This window comes from Acipenser ruthenus, chromosome 7 (genome assembly GCF_902713425.1).
Source record: "Acipenser ruthenus chromosome 7, fAciRut3.2 maternal haplotype, whole genome shotgun sequence".
Taxonomy (NCBI): Eukaryota; Metazoa; Chordata; class Actinopteri; order Acipenseriformes; family Acipenseridae; genus Acipenser; species Acipenser ruthenus.
Window position 1 is genome coordinate 43,121,012 of NC_081195.1, and position 21,355 is coordinate 43,142,366.

At 36.0% G+C, this 21,355-nt stretch overlaps 2 protein-coding genes across 2 annotated transcripts; both read right to left on the reverse strand.

The window, feature by feature from the left end:
- Positions 1–420: 420 nt before the first annotated feature.
- Positions 421–9,987, reverse strand: LOC117414871 (uncharacterized). Its single transcript, XM_034024703.3, has 15 exons — positions 9,891–9,987; positions 8,592–8,643; positions 8,350–8,482; positions 7,991–8,135; positions 7,087–7,207; positions 6,691–6,778; positions 6,025–6,136; positions 5,461–5,581; positions 4,818–4,896; positions 4,138–4,240; positions 3,794–3,914; positions 3,590–3,668; positions 2,235–2,313; positions 1,801–1,921; positions 421–895 (listed from the first exon to the last, which is right to left on the reverse strand). The coding sequence occupies exons 2-15, from the start codon at positions 8,617–8,619 to the stop codon at positions 834–836; spliced, it is 1,392 nt and encodes a 463-aa protein (XP_033880594.1). The 5' UTR covers positions 8,620–8,643; positions 9,891–9,987; the 3' UTR covers positions 421–833.
- Positions 9,988–12,679: 2,692 nt separating this feature from the next.
- Positions 12,680–19,406, reverse strand: LOC117414708 (protein mono-ADP-ribosyltransferase PARP12-like). The gene is made up of 10 exons (XM_034024474.3): positions 19,289–19,406; positions 18,500–18,594; positions 17,932–18,073; positions 17,482–17,632; positions 16,322–16,466; positions 16,053–16,175; positions 15,614–15,698; positions 15,340–15,415; positions 13,985–14,090; positions 12,680–13,697 (listed from the first exon to the last, which is right to left on the reverse strand). The coding sequence occupies exons 1-6, from the start codon at positions 19,305–19,307 to the stop codon at positions 16,083–16,085; spliced, it is 645 nt and encodes a 214-aa protein (XP_033880365.3). The 5' UTR covers positions 19,308–19,406; the 3' UTR covers positions 12,680–13,697; positions 13,985–14,090; positions 15,340–15,415; positions 15,614–15,698; positions 16,053–16,082.
- Positions 19,407–21,355: the final 1,949 nt, after the last annotated feature.

Below are 21,355 nucleotides of genomic sequence, written 5' to 3' on the forward strand. Positions count from 1 at the left end.
ACTGTTTTGGAACTTTCGTATATGTTAATTTTTAAAAATATTTATGGATGCTGAAAACATTGGTTCATGTTTTAGGAACCTTTTCTAGGTTTTGGTAATAATTTTTTGAGGTTCCATCTGTTTGGGTTTGCTCTAAGATGACTGTATGACTAATCTTCTCATACAAAGATTAGAAAAAGTGCAAATGTGTGAAATAGGTGTTTCACATACTCCACTGATCAGACCATTTACGACGTGTCTGAAAGGGATATTTGGGTTTTGTGTGTGTACACCAATACCCATGTGACTGAATTCATAAAATGTGTTAAAAATCGAAATGTTAAATTATTATTATTATTTTTTTTTTTATCATTTTCTGCAAACCAACATATCTATATATCAGTTAACAAAAACATCACACAGAAGTAAAAAACAAATATATAAAAATGATAAATGTATGTATTTATATCTTGAGATCAACAGAATATTACTTTGGCAGTGGTATCATAACATGGGTAGGTGCGTTCATATACTTAATGTAGCAAACACAAAATATTAACTTACATACACATGAAAACTAACTGGTAACCGCACCCAGTCCTGGGTTTCAAAACTTCCCTGTTACAAGTACACTGGATTGCAGTTCTGAGCCAGCCACTTGCCTTGGTTTGATGGTCACTATCACAAAATTGCACACAACCCTATCTTCCTATATAGACATAAATACAATAATATATTCAAAGGACTTAATGTCTTTTAAGTAGGCTTTTCCAATGTTTAAATTAATTAAAAATGATAATACACTTGATTTTAAGTCAAAATAATTTCTCCAAAATTCAAATTCTGTGCAGTGGTCACTGTTGAAGACGCCGAACTTGTCGAGTTTTAGTAGTTCTCAGATTTTTCTGCGTCATAGCTGAAAAAGAAATGAATCCTTTTAAGTCTTTTTAACGAAAATTATAATCAAAATACTTTCTTTAAAAGGTTTGATATGCTGACAAAGCACTCCAATGTTTGAAAATGAGTTCCTCACTATGACAGGGATGAAGCCTTAAATTTATTTACAGATAATCTGGAGACAAACCAGGAACCCACTGCTGCTGTTGCCTGTTTTACCTGTATGTCTTAAAGAGGAAGTAGTAGGATTCTAAAAAATATAGCATTATACATCCCCACGTGTTGCTGCAACTGTTTAAATAACGTACCTGTAATTTTTATTTTCATTGTTAACACCCTGACAATGTTTTACATTTATAACTTTAAAGTCTGTTCAAAGCTCTTTTCAAAATGTCCACTCTGGTGCACCGGGGTTTGAGTTCTGTTCTCTAAATCACTGCAGGAAGAGCGATTTAAAAAAAAAAATAATAATAATTTTTTTTTTTTTTTTTTTTTTAATTAAAAATAAATGTGCTCTGGCTTTTCTGTTCCTTACCACTTCATGGATCGTTATTGCTGTGTTACCTGTTTCACAATGTGGACAATAACCCTTACACTATCAGTGCACTAGAGCAGACATTTTGAAAAGAGCTTTGAAACAGACTTTAAAGTTAGAAGTGTAAAAAGTTGTCAGGGTGTTAACAATGAAAAGAAAAACGACAGCTATGTTATTTAAACAGCAGCAACACGTGGGGACGTGTAACGCTATATTTTTCAAAACCCCGCTTCTTACTCTTTAAATACTTGAGTTGATTGTCATGACATGATTCAGCTACTTTGCATAGTAGTACATCATGCTGTCCGTAGTGCTTAATTTACTAATTATCTGTATCTGTCATATCTATAAATGATCCTCATTCAGAAAGTGAAATGCAGAGCATCTACCTGAAAAGTCTAAGATGTAGCTGAACTTTCCTGCAGTGAAGTTCATGGTTCCCAAAGGATTCTGCTGGTAATTCATCTCAATGTCCTCACTTGAGACGGAACAAATGCCACCATTCAGAGTCTAATAAAGCAAATGCATGAACAAGATTGAGTAAATTAAATGTTATAGGCATTTCCAATGTTTCACATTAGGAGCTGATTTTAACTGCCTGGTTTATATCTCAATTCTGCTCGCCATTACCAGTTGCTCAGTTGCAGATTGGAATAATGAAAGATTGTACTACCAGAATATTAATAACTTCTATTGCCATTATATTCATGCTGTATATCACTTTTGAAATGAAAATATAAAGGTGTTGTTTTAGTACCCCTGTTTAGATCATTACAATAGACAATACCTAGTTAAATATCTGAACAACAACAACAAAACACACCTGTCTATATTCTTCCCAGGTGCCATTTATATTTAGAAACAGCCAGGTACAATTTGATGTGTTCTGAAGAGTATTGACCCTGTATGAAGGTAAAACAAAGACAAACAAATGTGTTCTGTAAATATTGTAATGGTTTATGCAAAGCAGAATAAATAATAAACAGGAAGACCGTGACAATCAGGGATGTAAGCTGCATTTACTGTGTTACTTAAAATCGTTGTATAGATGGCATTAACCAATCTTAAAGAAATAGCATTGTATTTATTTATTGTGTTAGCATTTTGTGTTACAGTGCAGGAGTTGGCAATGATAATGTTTGAATGCAAGCTGGCCGATTCCCTGGGTCCCACACAAAAATGAAGTTTTGGGTCTTGAATTATTTATATATATATATATATATATATATATATATATATATATATATATATATATATATATATAATACTCAGGAGGAATTGGGTCAAAAATGTGTGTGTGGAGGGCAACACAAATTCACAGAGATTACCTGTAAAAACGCTTTTCAATCACTAAAAAAGTGTTATTGTCTATTTGCTACCTACAAAGCCAACTAATAATCCTTACACTTGTTTGGTCTGCACAGTTTTGTTTAGAGATTATTCCAGTGTATTAGAAAGCCGACTTTGTTGCTGTTCCAGCTTTTGTACATTCACAAAAAATTGAGCTGTATGCTTAAAATCATATGATACAGCGGGGTATGTGAAAAAGGTTTATGTTTGTAAATAGTTACAGATTCATTTAACTAGAAGTCAACTAAAACATACTTGTCAGCTGTTCATTTAATATTCATGGCTGGTCAAAATGATTTCAATACTATCATGTAGGGCAGGCTACTTACATTTTATATAGAAACCTATACATGTTTATCTGTATATAAAACAAGCAGCAGGTGGAAAATGTATTTTTTGCTTCACAATGAACTATGCAACAAAGTTTGCAGATGGCATTCAAAAGCACCTGTTTTACCTGATCCACTTGAATGACATTCAAAAGCACCTGTTTTACCTGTTCCACTGTGTTAAAAAGAAGTTTTTCTAACTGCAGCTTAATTTATTGGAAAAGTACCCACATTGAAAAGGCAACATTGTTTTGTATTGTGCTGCTTTAATTTGATGATGGGAGTAGCCTTCATGTAATTTTTATATTACTTTACCACAATTTCTTCTTAGGGATTAAATCAATTTTCTTTATTAATGCAAATAAATAAATAAGCTAGACTCTTCTCCCTTAGATTCCCTCCCATATTTCCACAGTATTGAATATTGCTATTACTTCTGAAAGGACTATAGTACAGGCAAGCCTAGTGCCCCCGTAATCCCACCAATGTACATACTTACATGCTTTTCTGCTGGTTTCTACAAAGTATTCGTCTGACTTTTCTTTTTGTTCCCAATGTGTTGTTTACTTGAAACATTCCTATAAAATATAAGATAACATGCTGGAAATATTTTTTTAAAAACTAGTGCAACATAAAACAACTAACCTTAGTTAAACAATGACAACATATAAAGTAATTTAACTTGACCTGAAGTTGTTTTTACCTGAACAATCCAGCATGTAACTGAATTGGCCAGCTGTAAACTGTAGTTGTCCTTGAGGATTCTGTTGATAGCTCTGCTCAATATCATCACTGGTTATTGAGCAAACCACTCCACAGGCATTCTGGGGAAAAAAAACATCTTACCACTTAGACACTGCTGTGACAATAGTGGGGGAAAATAATTTGAAAACTGTCAAAAGTCATCTGTTCCATGTATATCTGTAATATCGCTTTAGTATTACATTACTAAAGCCCTCTGTTGATACATTAAGTGTGATACATTAAGATATTCAGAATTCATTAAGAATTCTTATAGTTGGGTATGTAAAAAAGAAGAAACCTTACATTGGTTTTATATTCTGTCCACACCCCTTCTTCTCCTCTGAATTGCCAGACATAGCTGCCAGCAGGGGGAGTCGCTGATGAAAGGGCCATGCCTTGCAAAGAGCTGTCAAAACAAAAACAACATAACAAAACTTCAGAAGTATTATTCAGTTTATTTGTATTTTAAAGTTAATCCCTTCAGCAAAGGTGGAAAATAGTTGTATCTTTAGTCAGTATTTAGTAGCAGATTAAACCACACTGGAAGATAAAATTACCTTCAACTATTGTTAAGAATAGGCCTAATCGTTCAGTGATGTCTGGTATCATAGTATCTGGGCAATTCTGAAGCTTCCGATTCATGGTTTAAAGACATTCCTGCACAATCTGATAATAAAAATGTATATACTAATATAGCCTTAAGAAAGGGTGCCAAGCCCACACAGCAGAGTAGTAAAGCATTGCAGTCAGGCTTGTCCCCTGCCTCCATTCTCCGAATTTAAACCAAAAACACATGCTCTAAGCAACGCTATTGTTTTCTGTTTAGAGCTGAAGATTGATTAGAAACCCTAATAAAAGTTATCCCTTCTTGCAGGATATGTGTACAGTATAGAGTTCCCAACTTTCCTTTTTTTTTTTTTAAAACCGGACAGTTGGCAACTCTAGTACAGCACTTTATAAGAGTTACATGAATACAAACGCACCTGCTTTTCTGCTGGTTCTCACTAGGTATTCGCCTCACATCTCTTTTTGTTCTACTTGTACTGTTGAACTGACTCATTCCTATAAAAAAAAGAGTGGTAGAGTTTTATGTTTGTATTGACCGTCCATGTTAAAAAAAGTACAGACATGTGTTTAGATACAGTCAACTCTTTCCTTGTGACTAGTGACATGATTTAAACCACACCATCAAGACCAACTAACTCTAATAAGACCATTTTATCAGTCACCTTGCTGGGGAAATTCCACTGTTTCTGCTTTTGTTCCCAGAAAACAGCAAAGAATCCATTATAAACATTTACCTTGACAACAGCATAGCAAAGCATGCATAGTATAAATGCATAGTACAAGTAACGGAAAAGCACAGGGAACAAAAAAAGTGCATATGCATGGTAAACCTGGTCTTACAAATATCTATGAAGATACAAGTTATTCCTTTGATTTACTAATGGTCACATCGATCAGCTGTTTCCTCTGACTGAATTGTAAAGAATGTATATTTTTGCTGTATCAAAGAATTTCTTTAAGGATGCTCCAGGGAAGTCTTAACAGAACAGTCTTTACAGTACTCCAGATACATTTTAGTAGATACAGACAAATTGACTGATACAATTTTTCTTTTTGTACCTGAAAAATCCAGAGTGTAACTGAAACGGCCAGCAGTAAACTGCAGCTGACCCTGAGGATTCTGCTGATAGCTCTGCTCAATATCATCACTGCTTACTGAGCAAGCCACTCCATTGTCATTCTGAAAAAGACATGACACCAGTTACAATCTTCTGAGACACTTGAAAAACATTACAGCTTCCAGAAAAATGTCTGCCTTCAAAAGAGAAAGCTCAAATGTTTTATGCTTGTCTGAAGTTTTGTAATACTCCTGATAAAAGTACAATTCATAGTGGGGACAGAAACTCATTGTCGTGACTGAATGGCTTCAGTTCACATGCACTATACACGATGAGATCAGAAAACATGCTGGCATACAGTAAACGATGGTGAGATCAGTGTACTTTCACAAAGAACATTTAGGAGGATTGAAACGATTGGATTTATTGATTTCAATCCGTTTCTAGGATGATAATAATAGAGGACTGTATATCTGAATTGTTTTAAATTATCGCAATCAGGAGTCGATACATTCGTGATTGAGTTGAAATGCAACAGAAAAAAAATAGTGTGAACTTGTCTTACAACGGCTTTATATTCTCTCCACACGCCTTCATCGCCTCTGAACTGCCATGTAAAGCCACCAGCAGGGGGCATTGTTGAAGAGAGGCTCAGGTCCTGAATGAAACTGGCCAAGCTACAATGACAAAATAATAAAACGTATAGTTAGTAGTTCACATTTATTATTCCACAACTTTTTCTTAAAACAACCAATGTAAGAACGTAAGGGTGGTCATACCGCTGTTTTAAATCTTAAGTTTCCTATGCTACAAAGATACAAAGTAGCATACTGACATAGATATTACACTATATTTATATAAAGCATTTGGATACTGGTTTCTGATTTTGACTCAACTAAGTTTCACTGGCTTCCAGTCCACTCTAGTCCAGGAAGGTATTTGGTTTGAATTCACCAAGATACTGAAGTACAAGGCTTATCCCTTTCCTGATCAAGTTGGATAGCTCCACTGAGTAAAAGTTGCTGCCACTATATGTTCAATTCCTATTGTATGTTACTGTATGTATAAATGAGTTAGCGTTGTTGTTTTGTGTATTGCTAATATTTGTGCAGTTATTTTACTGTTTACATTTTTAATTCTGATTCGTTCAACACTGAGATTACTTTGCCATGAAAAGTGATTTACACAATATATATATTTTTTTGAGATATTTTTTATAAGGTTTACTAACCTGTTAGTTTTCTGGATCACAGAATTGTACTTGGGCCGTCTCCTCACCCTCCTCTGCATTCCCGTACGGGGATTGCTTTGTGTCATTTCTGGAAAATTAAAATGAATTGTTAAAAGAAAACACAAAATGTGCAATTCTGATACAGTACAAATGAGGACTTTAATCATAGAAAGGTGAGAAAGAAAAACATCATACAATATAACACCAGTTTAAGTTATATTCAATGTTATCTTAAGTTAGCCTTCGCCACTTTTCTCAAATATGAAGAACATTTAGAAAACTAAAAAAATATTATTGTAACTGGATTGATTGGACACTGAGATAAAATAATTTTGAATGTCAAATTCTAAAGCTCCTCCAAGCAAAGCAATGAGTATCAAAACCTGCTTTCAGTACCTGAAAAATTCAGAGAATAAGCCATGTTTCCAACAGTAAATGTGCAGGAGCCTTGTGGATTAATCTGGTACTGCTGCTCAATGTCATGGCTTGTCACAGAAGCTTTAGTCTTTGAAGAACCCTTGCAAAGGAGAAAACCAAGTAAGCACTCTGTATCCATGTGAAATATGACGAGTTACAAATGATTTATCGACTATGAATGTATAATGTGGAAAATACTCTAGATACTATCTAATGCATTACTGAATATAAATCAAGTAGGGATATTTAGGATTATTAACATATGGATCATTCATTTACTGCACTAAAATGTCACATTCTAAAGTGAATCACATTTGGTTCATGATGATACATGTGCTTCTACAAATCAGGTTTAAATATCGCTACTGTACTTTTACATATTAATGGGGTTTTCATATCGTTGTGGTTCACTTATCAGTGACAAGATTTACATGACTTTTGCTGAGTTACACATTCCTGAATTATGCACACAATTCAGTATACTCATGTAACACTACATCTTCTAAGATGTCATTGATATGCAATTACCCATTTATGTTCTAAATAGTCAATAATGCAATAGGGAAATGCAACCACATGGATATGACAAGAAGTTTTACATCTGCCTTTGTATGTTTAAAAAAATCTAGATCAGAAAACTACCTCCTAATACACACTCATCATACATATGCAAAGGCAGTTTCATAGTGGATACACACAAGCACTCCTATTCCATATCTATTGACTGCTTATTAACATGTAACTCAAGTTCAATACCTGTATATCAATTATATACTTATTCAAGCCACACAAAATGAAGTGGTACCAAACCTTCTACTGTTTGTCAGCTCAGCCCTGTTGCACTTTTGGGAATGTATATCCTTATGTAAGTTTACTCAGCTACCTGTGAACCATATTCATGCCAGTGTCTGTTCTCAAAGAAGTACCACAAATATTCCTCTGTTTCGTCCTGTGACAAGGAGATTTGACGATAGGGTGTCATTTGGCCCCCCTGGATCTCCATCTTGTCAAAATCAAGAAAGATGCGCCTAAAAAAGGACAAGAAGCATGATGTTACAAATGCCTTTTTAACTATTATCAGTGCTGTTACATGATTCCATGTATGCATACAGTGTAGAATGTGTAATCTGTAGCAATGCTCTTCAGCACTACTGTAGTTGCCTTTTAAAAGATCAGAACAGATAGACAATGGAATAGAGCTTTATAAAAGCTTTATTAACATGCAGATAGAGCAACACTTACCCATAATCAGGTGTGAAAAGGGCAATCCCTTGTGCGCCTGGCTGGCAGAAGTGTGTTTCTATTACAGAATCATGATTCAGATTTAACCACTGACTTCCATCATGAAGCATCCACTGATAGTGCTTTACTTGAGCTGCAAGTTGAAACAAGACTATTTTAACAAGAGTCCACCATCAGATTGCAGTAGAAGGATATTCACTGATCACAACCCAGCATCAGTTACCCCATCACAGGTTCCTTACCTGTGGAATTCTGCTGTGCCATTGTCATCAGGTTGGTAACAAAAAAAACAACCTAGTTTGAGAAGGACACAGTGAGACTTTAATTAGTGATATGCATGTCATTCATATGATTTGGTTAAATAATGCGAGGACTTTAGTCTTTATGCCTGGCAGCCACTACTGTATGTTATTTATGGTTGAAATGTATGAAACATACACCACTGTTGATCGATTGTGTACTTTAGAACATTTTTAAAAGGACGAAAAAGGAAGTTTAGTTTATTATGACGACGGCAAGATTTTTTATCAGGACCTATCTGGCATTGACTTTGGACCCAGTTGTTTCACTACGTCACTTGGTTTTGGTTCACTTCCAAGTTATTTTCATAAACACTAAGACCAGCGTTACCTTTTTTAACCACAATGGTGCAATATGACCTCAATCCTCAGCTTGTCAATAATACAATTACAACAATCTGTCTACTAAATATGCCAGTGGCCAAACTTCTTGTCCCTACGAGCCGCATACCAAAAATGTCCATATGATCGAGGGCCGCAAGACACATACTGTAAAAACATGACATGTTTGCGAGAGCAAAACATTTTAAATACTAGCATTGTTGCGCAGTATAGTAGTTGTTTCTTGAAGGCAGCAAAATACACAAGAACAAGGCATATAAGTTTAGAACACTGCCTACACAGTTTCTGTGTAATTTGTATTGTACTGTAGATCTACAGTGTATTAAACTTTAAATGTAACACTGGTGTTTTTTCCATTATTTCTGTTTATACTGTAGGCCATGTATTACACTTTTTAAATAAAATATATTCAGTTATTATGAAGCAAAATACAATAACTGACCTGATTTCACCAAAAACACGCCATAAAAACACACACTTTTGTAAGGATTTTTTTTTTTTGACAAGCTCTTCCCAAGTTGAAGATATGAATGATGGATTTTTGTATGACTGCTGCGTTAAATACTGTTGAGCTTTGTGGATGACAAATACACTGTATTTATTTTAAAAGGGATTACAGTACCTGCTCATGACGAGACGTAAGATATGTAAATATAATATTAATTTTAGACCTGCAATATAACATTGTATTCTCTAGTCTAGCGCCAACACTCCAATTAAAAGATTCAATCGTCTAAATAAGGGCGTTTGCCACGAGCGAATAACATATTCGATTTTTGCCTGTTTGTTCTAACTTTTTGATTTTGTTTTATGAATTAAATTTTTACAGCTGTTTTTTTTTCTTACTTGTGTCTCCCTTGTTTTTTGTATCAATAACTGTGTCAAAAGTACTGTACTTACTTCTGCAGGCTGGAGTCGCAGACCAAGCTCTGGTGTTGGTAATGTTGTGGAGGCAGTGAATCGCTCTACGATGTATTACATTAGACAGAGGCTGTTTAGTTTCACTTTCAATTATTGGTAAACAACGTGTTGCACTAGGAAATGGTTTAGTTGAAAATCTGACTAGTCATGCTTATGAACTTTGTGTTGCTAACTGCTTCCTGGTCTTATTTAACATAATACAAATTCAACCAGAATATGTACTTGTAAAGTAGCTGTCCAGGTCTGCTATCCTTCTCAGTGTGTGTGCATTAATTTACAGTAAATTGATTTTGTTATTATAATTCACACAGACTATTTTTGCTGCTGGGACCCAGAGTAGGAGTTACATGTCGGCAGAATGATAGATTTGCTGCAATTTAATTTTATAATTTTGTATTTATTATGTTTATTGGTGTTTGGACCATCTTCTTTATCTATAATAAATACAATATTCAAATTCCAAATGCTACAACAAGTGAAGCCAGTCTCGGGAGCATTATTTTCTATTGTGTCGAATGTGCATTTCCAGTATTTTGGGACACTGCAATGGCTACAGAGGTCAGTAACAGGACGATGGATACGGCTGGTGCTTGAACTGGTAATATTTTAATGGTGGGTGTTGCAGAGTGAAATGTTCTCAAGTATTATAAATCATACATAAACAAAACAAAAAAACTATATTTATCAGACAGACATGAACTGAGAGTGACTGGTGCTGTAATAGATATGGAAACATTATGAATACACTCCCCTTGTATTTAATTATGAAGCACATGGCAATTAAATAATACAGTCAAGGATAAGGTGACCAGATGTCCCGTTTTGTATGGGACAGTCCCACTTTAGGAACACTGGTCCCAGAGTCCCCAGAACCTTCCTTGGGATGCTCATTTCGTCCTGTTTTTTTCCCAGACCATGCTGCTGTGTTACTACCATATCTAACTTATTACAGTACAATGATATTTGTTGTGATTAAAGGGAAGACTGAACGACCAGTAGCATTAAAAAGCAGCTGTACAGCACCATGCAAATCTGGAGAATTACTGAAGAGTCAACGTTCATATTTGCAACCAATCACAGAAAATTGCGGGTGGGTTTATCTACTGGCTGTTGCTAAAATGAACTGGCGGCTATCCTCATCTGAATAATGATAGGTTACGGAGCTAACCCCGGTTCCTTGAATGAGAAGATGACCGCCAAAACAATACTTTTGGGATATGCCTGCTTGTCAGGTATTTACTGAGCATTTTATATCAAAACTGCAGATAGGCCCCTCCGCAGTGCCATCCTCGGTCTTGCCTCCCGAAGTAGTAAATAGTCACTGCACAGAGACTTCAGTCTCTTTTGCATTGAACCCACGAATGCGAGTGATGCGACCTCACAAGGTTGGCGATCATCTTCTTTTTCAGGGAACCGGGAATCGTTCCCTTTCAATTCGAAGATGACCGCCAAAATAATACTTTTGGGATATACCAAAGCCGTCGCGAGGGAGAATGAGCGGACAGCATATGAGGGACATCTCACTACCACCATCTTGTGTTGGTGGTGTGAGCGTGCAACCTCAATGACCCTAGTGCCTATTAAAGGCATAGAGGGATCTACGACATTAAGTCGGTAGAATCTGGTAAATGTATGCAGAGTAGTCCAGCTAGCCGCAGTACAAATATCGGTCAACGAGGCACTCCTGAAGAGGTCCCATGACGTACCCACACCTCTAGTAGAGTGTGCAGCCACCCTCCCAGGTGGGGGTAGGCTGGCATTAGTATATTCAGTCGAAACCGTGTCCACAATCCAATGGGACAGTCGCTGCTTAGAGAGGCTTGACCTCGGGTCCATTCACCATGACATCACCATGACATGACTTGCTCTTATTGTATCTTGCTCTTATTGTATTACTTGTATTGTAATGCTTGAAATGTTTTTGCTTACGATTGTAAGTCGCCCTGGATAAGGGCGTCTGCTAAGAAATAAATAATAATAATAATAATAATGACAGACGAAGAGCTGGTCAGACTGACGCAGCGCTCTCGTTCTATCCACATAACCTCTGAATGCCCGAACTGGGCAGAGGGAATTCAATCTCCGATCCATCTCCTCTGCAAAGGGAGGGGGATGAAAACCCTCTAGTTCCACTGACTGATTCAAGTGAAAAGCTTGGGGAGGAAAGCAGGGTTCGTGCACAACGATTCCATTTCCATGGATAGTGCCTGTAGCTCACTGACAGAGGTGATAGCTAATAGAAAGGCTGTCTTCATAGAGAGATACTTCAGCTCTGTGGAATGTATGGGCTCAAACGGGGACTTAGTGGGAGCCTCCAGTACCACATCGAGACTCAATTCGGGGAGGACATTCTTTATAGGAGGACATAGCACCCTTTAGAAAACGGGTCGCCAGTATATGAGCACCGGGGGATACTGAGTCAATGGGAACATGGCATGCAGATATGGCTGCTAGGTACACTTTCAATGTAGAGGGGGATTTACCCACACTTCCTCAGGATCATTGATTGGTAATGAAAAATGGAATAGGCAGGAAATTTCATCATGCTATTAACAACTTTTTAACAGGTTCCTTTCCATTTTAAGAAATGCCCGTCAGCTTACAGCATGTTAAAGGGGGAATTTGGAAATACAACTATTCGACAAAACTTAAAGGGTTTGCCTGCGTGGACTATTTACCATACTTAAAAACTACTTCAGAAGGAAATTCCTGTTTCTGCAATCAGGGCAGCTTCTAAATAAAACTCAGAAAAGCTGATTAATGGGCTTCATTTATTGCACACAGCCAAAAGATAGGATATTTAACACATTTCATCACCTTTAATAGTAGTAGTTTAATAGTAGAAAGTGTCTGAAAAAAAATCCTAGTATGTATTAATCACGGAACACTAATGATCCAAGTAGAAACTGCAATAGAAAAAAATATATACAGAACAAATACCATGTCATATTAAATGGTAAGAAATTTAATATTTTGAAAAAAATAGATTCTGTGAAATAACCATTTAATACATAACCATTTTCATACAGGAAGGGTCTGGTTTGCAGACACTGGAGGATAACATAGAGATAGAGACAGAGAAAGAAATGGAAATCAAAGAGAGAAGATGCAGTTTCTTGGGCAGAAAAAAGGGACTAGATTTGCAGCAGTAATCAGCAATAAAATAGAATCTCAGAATTATCGAATTGCTGCTGTGTAATGTAATAACTATACTTGTGTAGAAATGAAATTACAAAGACAATAAGATAATTTATTCACAAAAATTTTTTTGAAAGTAAAAGATTCCACACTGAATATTACCATGAGTCTCTGCATTCACTTTCAATATGATATTCAAGCAAACATTGCCAAAGTGAAAATAAAAACCCTAGAGCTTCCCTGTAGTTTGGATGTTGGAAGTTATTCACAATTTAAGGACTTAAAAATCTGGTCACCTTAGTCAAGGATAAACTCAAACTTGCCCCCAAAGTAAAACAGCTTGTTGCAGAGTGTATCATAAAATATTGTCAGATTTGCTATCTCTTTAAAAGATATAAAACCCATTGAAATACAATAAGAAAAACAAGTCATGGCTGTGGTATTCTGCATTTTCTAAATTAGCTGACATTAACCGGTTATTTTTTGTCTTTTCAGAAAACATATGAAACATGAATTTGTGAATTTCCACCAATGTGTGTGTTTTCTTTTTCATCTTTGTCTTCCAACCAGTGTGCAGAAATGGACATGATAGCTAGACTCTCCGGAGAACACGTACTCTTCCAGTGGATAGGTTCATCTGTGTCATTGCTGGAATGTTAATGTATTCAAATATATTAAAACAGAACTATGGTATTTTTCAACATAACTATAAAATAGTACAGCAAAATCAGTTACATTCAAACCCTGTTTATAACAATCACTGAAGGGGACCACATGAAAGTGACAGCTGATTTAACACAGACATACACACCATCCTAGTAGATACCAGACAGACCGTTTGACTGTATTTCAGAAAAGAGGATTCTAGAGTGGCAAAAATAAAAAATAAAAATCATTATTTAATATTTAAAAAAAAAAATTTTGAATATAAATACCTGAAAAGTCTAACTCCAATAATGTAGATCCAATAGTGAACTTCATCTTTCCATTCGGATTTCTCTGGTATTCATCTTCAATATCTTTGCTTTGAACTGAGCAGCTCTGCAGTACAGACAGAATGAGTCTGTCAAAATAACTGCCAAGCTGGTAGGATGACTGTATCACCTATCTGCATCAGAGGATCATTATTGGGTATGCACCATGTCCTGATGCTACTGGAGCAACTGCAATTGTAATTATGGTGCCATGTATCCATATCTGCTTTTGAAAAGTACCAGTTAACAATTATTTTATGCTGACACTGCATAAAATGCCAAAAAACATCAGCATGTTTTAGTTAGCAAGTCATTGGCTGGCTTTGTTTTACAGTGAATTCCCATTATCAGAATGGAACAGCTGTAACACCTCCCAACAAGTGTCAATCATTTTTCAGGGCATCACATCTTATTTCCTGGTATGGGAGACCAATGTTGTAAGAAATAATTTCTACATTTATACACATGTTCTGATCAGAATGCTTAAGCCCCTGTCAGCTAATCAAAGCCCACTATTCAGTTTTATCATATGCATGGAAAACATACAAGAAGATTTGTGAATACTATACACCATCTACTTGGACAAAACAGGTTTAAAAAAATGTTTATTATTATTAGAATGCTCTATAGGCTCCATTTGTAGTGGATATAGGAGGTGATGTAAGGATGCAAAGTGATTTGCGTGTGCAAAACATCCATAACGCTGCCCTAAATCATGTTTAGCAGCTGTAAAGTCGGCTGCTAAAAATGCGGCATTCTGCACCCACTATCAAATTTGCACTTTGCCATCATTAATCCATTAAAATGATATTGAAATCAAATGAAGAAAAGAGTATGGAACTGGGCAGGATTTTTCCTTGCACTTAGGCAATTGCTGACCCTCCCAAAACTTTACACCTCTTCTTACAAGGTGCAAGCCATTGTAGAAGCGAGTAACTAAGAGCTGTACAAAAACACACACCTGCAGAGACCTGTCATTGACTTCAGGATGGCTGCTGTGGTATTCTTCCTGATGCGGCAACACTTGGCTCTTGTTGAGAAGAGGCAGGAACACGTTCGGAGAAGGGCAAGACGAAGCAGACCCTGCATATTCTATACCAGGGTCACTTTGTCTATCATAATTGCGGATCATTATTTGTTTGTGTCGAGTAATTTGCTTTGCTCTTAAGCTTACATAGGACGCAGTGCAATTTGAATTTTGGATCTGCAATTATTTGCACTGTGCCTATACTTACATCACCCCCATAATGTTGTCTTACTGTTGAACAGTAAGCAGTCAATACAAATGAAGTTGTCATGTAAAGAGGTTATTTTACCATGTGTTTGAAGTCATGCCAGCTTCCTTTGCTATCAGAATATTGCCACCTCTTGCTGCTCAAAGATGTTGAGAGACTAAAATAAAAATAACCAAACTCCTTTACAACAACATATAGGTAATTCAACAACAACATATAGATACTTCTTCATAACTGTTGGCTGAATCTGTATAACAATATGAGCTGCCAGTTTGAAATATCATATTGATATTGTTTTTGCAGAGAGGTACCGTTTTTGCATCTTCTAATAGTTCCTGAAAGGTAAAAAACTTGCCTGTCTCCATGTTTTGAAACAACAAACACTGGGCGGCGTCTTACTCTTCTCTCACTTTTAGAGTGGATATTGATTTGATTCATTTCTGGAAAAATAATAACAAAAAGTCCAAATACAGTAGTAATATAGAGAAAGAACAGGTGGGGCAAACAGAGCGGAGAGGTCCCATTGTCACATGACTCGAATGGATCGAGGAAGTCTGTTAAATGCTAGGCAGTTAGGACTCTCCAGGCAAGGAACATTTAAAGTTACTTACTCTTTACATATTAATGTATCTGCAGATGCATACAAAATAGGCTTAAATCATTCCTAGCCTTTTATCTATTTATTTATTTATTTTAAAGTCTCTCATTTAGTGCACAGCCAGGCCCTTAACATCCTTCCTCAGCTCTCGGCACACACATCAGCACAAACATAATGTCATCCAAAAATGACATACCTTGAAAACTAATACGATAGGATTGAGTTCCTACCGAAAACTGAAACAAACCATGTTTATTTCGCTGGTACTCTCTCTCTCAATATCTGCATTTGTGAAAGAAAGAGAACTGTCTTGAGGATCCTGTGAAAAAAAAAAAAAAAAAAAAAAACATGACATTGCCTGAAGCGTCAGAAGAATAATGGTTTTGAATCTACTTAGGATCAAACCCTGGTTTCCAGGTTGAGAATCCAGCTCACTGTCTGCTCTGTAGAAATATGTGTCTTTACCTGTTTTCCAAGTATTTGCCATTTTGTATCACCACGGAAATACCATAACCATGCAGTTTTTTGGCTGGAATTTGGAAATGTCTGACGTCGAACACCAAGCTGTTTGCCTTGAACCCTCATGGTATTGAAGTTAATACAAATCATGCTGCATGAAATATAAAAACAAGGAGCAGTTTAGAGATTTTAAACTTTTATTGTTCTATGTATTTAAATTGTAAGATTCAAATGTAACCTATGCCTGTGTACTAGACTGGAAGCAGTTTGTGAACTGGCAACTTCTCACACAGCAAGCGAGCATCTTAACCACTATAAAAACAGAACTGCACAGTTTTTTAACCTCATATCATCTCACCGACAGGTCAGAATCTGTAACAACAGTGCATTATATACAACACTGCCCATTACACCTGCACAGTTAAAATCCAGACATGATGTCTGGGTCTTCTGCTAATAGAAATCTGTAAAAACTGTGCATTAAAAAAAACAAAATAAATAAATAAATAAAAGGACCTGAATAGTTATACTTTTCTGTATAACTGTGTCAACAGGACCAATTTGACAAAAATGACTGTGGAGTGTTATGTTTAATTAAATTAAATTAAATAACAACTAATGTTTACTTTAAGACTTTTTCCCAATCAGATTGTAAAATACAAATGCCCTCATTAGAGTGTAATCAGAAATAGTTGGTTTTCTTTCTATGTATATTAAATAAAGGGTTTTACAGTACTGTACACCTGTGTTTGTGAAAGTCTGTGTTAATAGCACATAATGTATTAATAGGCTCAAAAATTCTTCATATCCTATGGTAAAAATACTGGTGTGATTAATTCATTTGTTTGGGCATTTCGATATAATATTAGGCTATGCACTTAAATGATAACCTGTTACCTGTAGTTATCAGTTCATTCTCCCTGGTTAAATAAAGACCATGAATATGAAGAGTGTTGCTTTTAACCCTGCTCTGTGTGCAGTCATTGACTTCCTGCATTCGCCTCCCTGGATGACTGTGTGTTTACCAGCTTGCTTTGTGTGTAACGTGGGTTATGAGATTCACTGTTAAGATGTCACAAGAGATTTTATGAACAAAGCACTTTTATTTTATAGCTCATGGTTTATGGTAGGTGCTTTATGCCTAAAATGTATATATAGTAACATACCCAAATTTTGTATTGTACAACTTAATTCCTTTCACATTTGGTAGTGAATACTGGGCTTCAATAATCCAGTCCATTTCAACATCATACCACTTCGATCCACTTCTAATCTGCCACTGGTAGGGTTTATCCCTGGGTTCCTGGCTTTGGGACTCTATCAGACACAATCGAAAAGTGTATTACTCTTATTGCTCTATCTAGATTATTTGTTAAGATGTTTCAATTTAAAGCTCGCAAATTGTTCTGTTCATACAAATTTTGCTTATTTTTAAATAAAGACCATGAATACATTCCCTCTTTAGAAACAATTTTGAAAAACAACATGTATAAGATCTGTTCTATCACTAATCACAATAATAATAATAATAATAATAATAATAATAATAATAATAATAATAATAATAATAATAATAATAATAATAATAATAATAATAATAATAAAAAGGGACTAACCAAAATCATCTCCATCTTCACTATGGGAGTATTTGCACTTGATTCCATGCTTACAATTGCCTTTGAAGTAGTATTCACAAACATGCAGATAACGACAATGACTTCCATCCTTGCAATTTCCCCGGTTATAAAACTTGCATGGCTGGGGGGTAATTGATATGCAGGTTAATTACTGAAAGCTGTTTAAATGACAGGTGCAAGTATTCTTTTTCTATTCTGTCACATTTCCTAATATCAGATAAGAAGAGGTAATAAATACAAGCCTTTTTTGTATGTTGGTTCCATATTTGTGCAGTATGCTTATAGAAAACAAACTCCGGTTTCTCACCTACAGAAGCTTTTTGATTCTGCTTTCACTGATTTTGTTTTAATGTTTCTGTATTTAATCTGCTTTAATATTCAAATAAATGCAAATTATATTTTTAAGGGAAATAGTTCTGTTATCATCCTGTATGTATTAGCACCGGTAGTATCAAGATACAAGATCAAATATTTTTTTCTTCTGCTTTTTTCCTCCTTTCATAAACTTACAATTCCCAGAAATATAATTGCAAATCAGTGTTCTTACTGTGTTGTGTACATCTCTTGGACTGTCAGGTTGGATCTCAGGCTCAGAACTGCTGTCCGAGGACACTTCATCTTCACTGTCTTCCTCATAATAATCTGTGTTCAAGTAGTTTTTATTGTGAAGGCAATTGAACAACAAGCACCAGTATAGCTAATGACGATCCACCATCACTATCACTAAATAGGAACTTATCTGGCTTTCTACAGATTTTTACAGACAGAAATGAATTAAAGAGACTCACAAACACTGCCATTGGTTTTCAACGTACATTACTTTAATGATCTCAGTGGTGGGAATTAGATTCTCCACAGTTTAGACCATTTGAATAGACCAAAGTGTTGCAAACATGTTTGCCTAAATAAAAAGGCTAACCTATTATTTTCTCTTACTATTGTAACTTTATGTAACATATCTTGTATATAACCATCTACAAGTATAAGGAACCTGTTCAACTCAAACATAGAATGACCCATAAGGGTTAGAACAGGTAAATCCAAAATGCTTACTAGCCTATAAACTCCTGCTTCAGACAGACAAACCAAAGCTACATGCTGTTTATCACTGTACTTCTATACTTACCCATTAACAAGAAGCCCCTTTGCTGTCTTAAACCATACATAACAGCCTCAGTATTTTTAACAATGCTCTAAATCTTGCCACGCTATCTTGCAGTTACAGTAATGCCCTGATTACTATTATGTTGTTTATCAGACTTCGATTTATAAAATAAATACCTGTAGCTGTTGGCTCATCAATTAAAGCAAGTACATTCAATCAGTTTGAACTCACCATGTCCTGAGAAAGCCATTATAAATCGATAGCTTGATATAAAACAGCCTTTGAGTTTTTCAGGTAGTGTTGTGTGAGTTGCTGTTTTGGAAGCAACATGGAGCTTGACACTGTACTCACAGCCTCCAGTATTCGCTACTTCCTTGTACACAGAGCTTTTATAGTATTTTGAATATATAAAACTGAAACTGAAAATTCCAGACAGGGCAATGTAGAAAGGTTGCACCAAAAATCCAAGTCAACAAGTATAATTAGATTCTTCTTTGTCATCGTACAGATCATTTGTTTTTGATTTGGCATTACAGTCCCACTTGAATTGATTGTGTCACGGCCCTAACAATGTATCACATAGTAACATCGGTCAGAGTACACCTAATATCCATGAATTTTCCCAAAAATCCATGCAACCGTACTAAAGTCATTTTCCTATGGTCTTCATTTACCAAACCCAGTTACTCGTGCAGAGGGTGTGTTTATCTTGTGCCTGGTGCAAATATATTTAATTATATGACAAATGGTATCTCTCTCTTTAATTCACTTTTTTGGGAATTTCAAATCATATTATCCAGCTATAACCTTAGACCTCATGATTTGATCCAAAACACACCATTGTCACTGTAATTATATACTTAGGAGCAGGTATAGATGGAACACATTTCAACCACACTGATTTAAAAGGATCGTTTAAACACATGTCATTTGTATTCCCATTTTCGAGTCATGTTTTTAAATAGGAATTTTCCAAGGGTCGTGGTAGACTCACATTGTTTTTGTAATCTTTATTACAGTATGATTATGCTCAAGGGCATTGCTTTATTGCACTGAGAAACACGATTCAGCAAGTTTCAAACTTCTTGGTTCAATGGTCACATTTAAACAAAGGGGGTTATTTTCAAAGGAGATCCACTGCAGGATAGTGCTCTACTCCATTATTTCGACACTTGTTTCTGCACCTGTTTTTCCCTCCTATTGAGTGTTTGGTTCATTAGTTATTCAGATGTTTTCTTTTTGGCAGAATATATAATGATCTAAGAATCCACGTCTATTTTCCAGATCAAAGTGCAGGATCATTTAAACTTCCACCAGTTTGCTTTCCACCTACTTCAGAATGGTCAATACGTATATCCGGCAGTATAATTATAGTGGGGGTACAGAAAGCCTTATTACAAGTTACCTTCTTTAACGTGTGCATCTAGGCTTGCACATACTGTGCTCCTTTTAAGAAGTAATGTCAATACTGTGGAAATATGGGAGGAAATCTAAGGGAGAGCAGTCTTGCTTAATTATTTGTTTGCATTAATAAAGAAAAATGATGTGATCCCTAAGAAGAGATTGTGGTAAAGTAATACAAAGCAGAAGAAGCTATAGGAGCAGGTTTCATGATAATTGGATAAGTGGTTGTCCTGATACTGTATAAGTACATCCCCACAATGTCATAATCTCAATAAATAATGTCCATTCCCAGTTTCATGACAGTTGGATAAGCAGTTCTCCAGGTATACAGTATGCAGAAATGTGTGACATTACATCCCCAGCGGGGGATAAGAAACAAAAAAGGAAATTGGAGTTGTTGCTTCAGATGACAATATGTTCCTACGAAGTACTGATGAAAGTAACATGTACATGGGGCAGCCCCGGGGTGACTCAGCTCTACAATCTACAATTTACAGGGTTGGACACGATCGTTTCACACTACATATTTTCATCCCAGGGAGCGCTGATGCGTGACCCTTGCCCCTCAACGTTTGTTTTGTGGCTACTGCCATGCACGTTTTCAACCCGAGGCGAGCGTAACCCTGTTGCATTCACATTTCATTTTTCAACCTGAGGCGAGCGTATCCCTGTTGCATTCACATTTCATTTTTCAACCCGAGGCGAACGTTTCGCCCTGGGTTGAAAATTCTCAACCCTAGTCTGTGGCAGGGGTGAGTTCACCCCGGGTTGACAGCTTCACCCCGGGTGAACAGGCAAGTGTGAAAAGCCCTTAAGCTTCTATACCTCCCCTGTCCCTGACCTTTTTGTGTCTTAAAAACCCAAAGGATGAATGAAAACATGTACATTGTATTT

What these genes read in the sequence shown, in the direction of transcription:
- LOC117414871 (XM_034024703.3), bottom strand. Translation starts at nt 8,619, where the DNA reads ATGACAATGGCACAGCAGAATTCCACAG. An exon ending in TTATTCTCTGAATTTTTCAG is followed by an intron (nt 6,779 to 7,086) that starts GTACTGAAAGCA and finishes TTAATTTTCCAG; the next exon opens with AAATGACACAAAGCAATCCC. An exon ending in TTACATGCTGGATTGTTCAG is followed by an intron (nt 3,669 to 3,793) that starts GTAAAAACAACT and finishes TATATTTTATAG; the next exon opens with GAATGTTTCAAGTAAACAAC.
- LOC117414708 (XM_034024474.3), bottom strand. An exon ending in TGAAGATGGAGATGATTTTG is followed by an intron (nt 17,633 to 17,931) that starts GTTAGTCCCTTT and finishes TGTGTCTGATAG; the next exon opens with AGTCCCAAAGCCAGGAACCC. An exon ending in GGCAAATACTTGGAAAACAG is followed by an intron (nt 16,176 to 16,321) that starts GTAAAGACACAT and finishes TTTTTTTCACAG; the next exon opens with GATCCTCAAGACAGTTCTCT.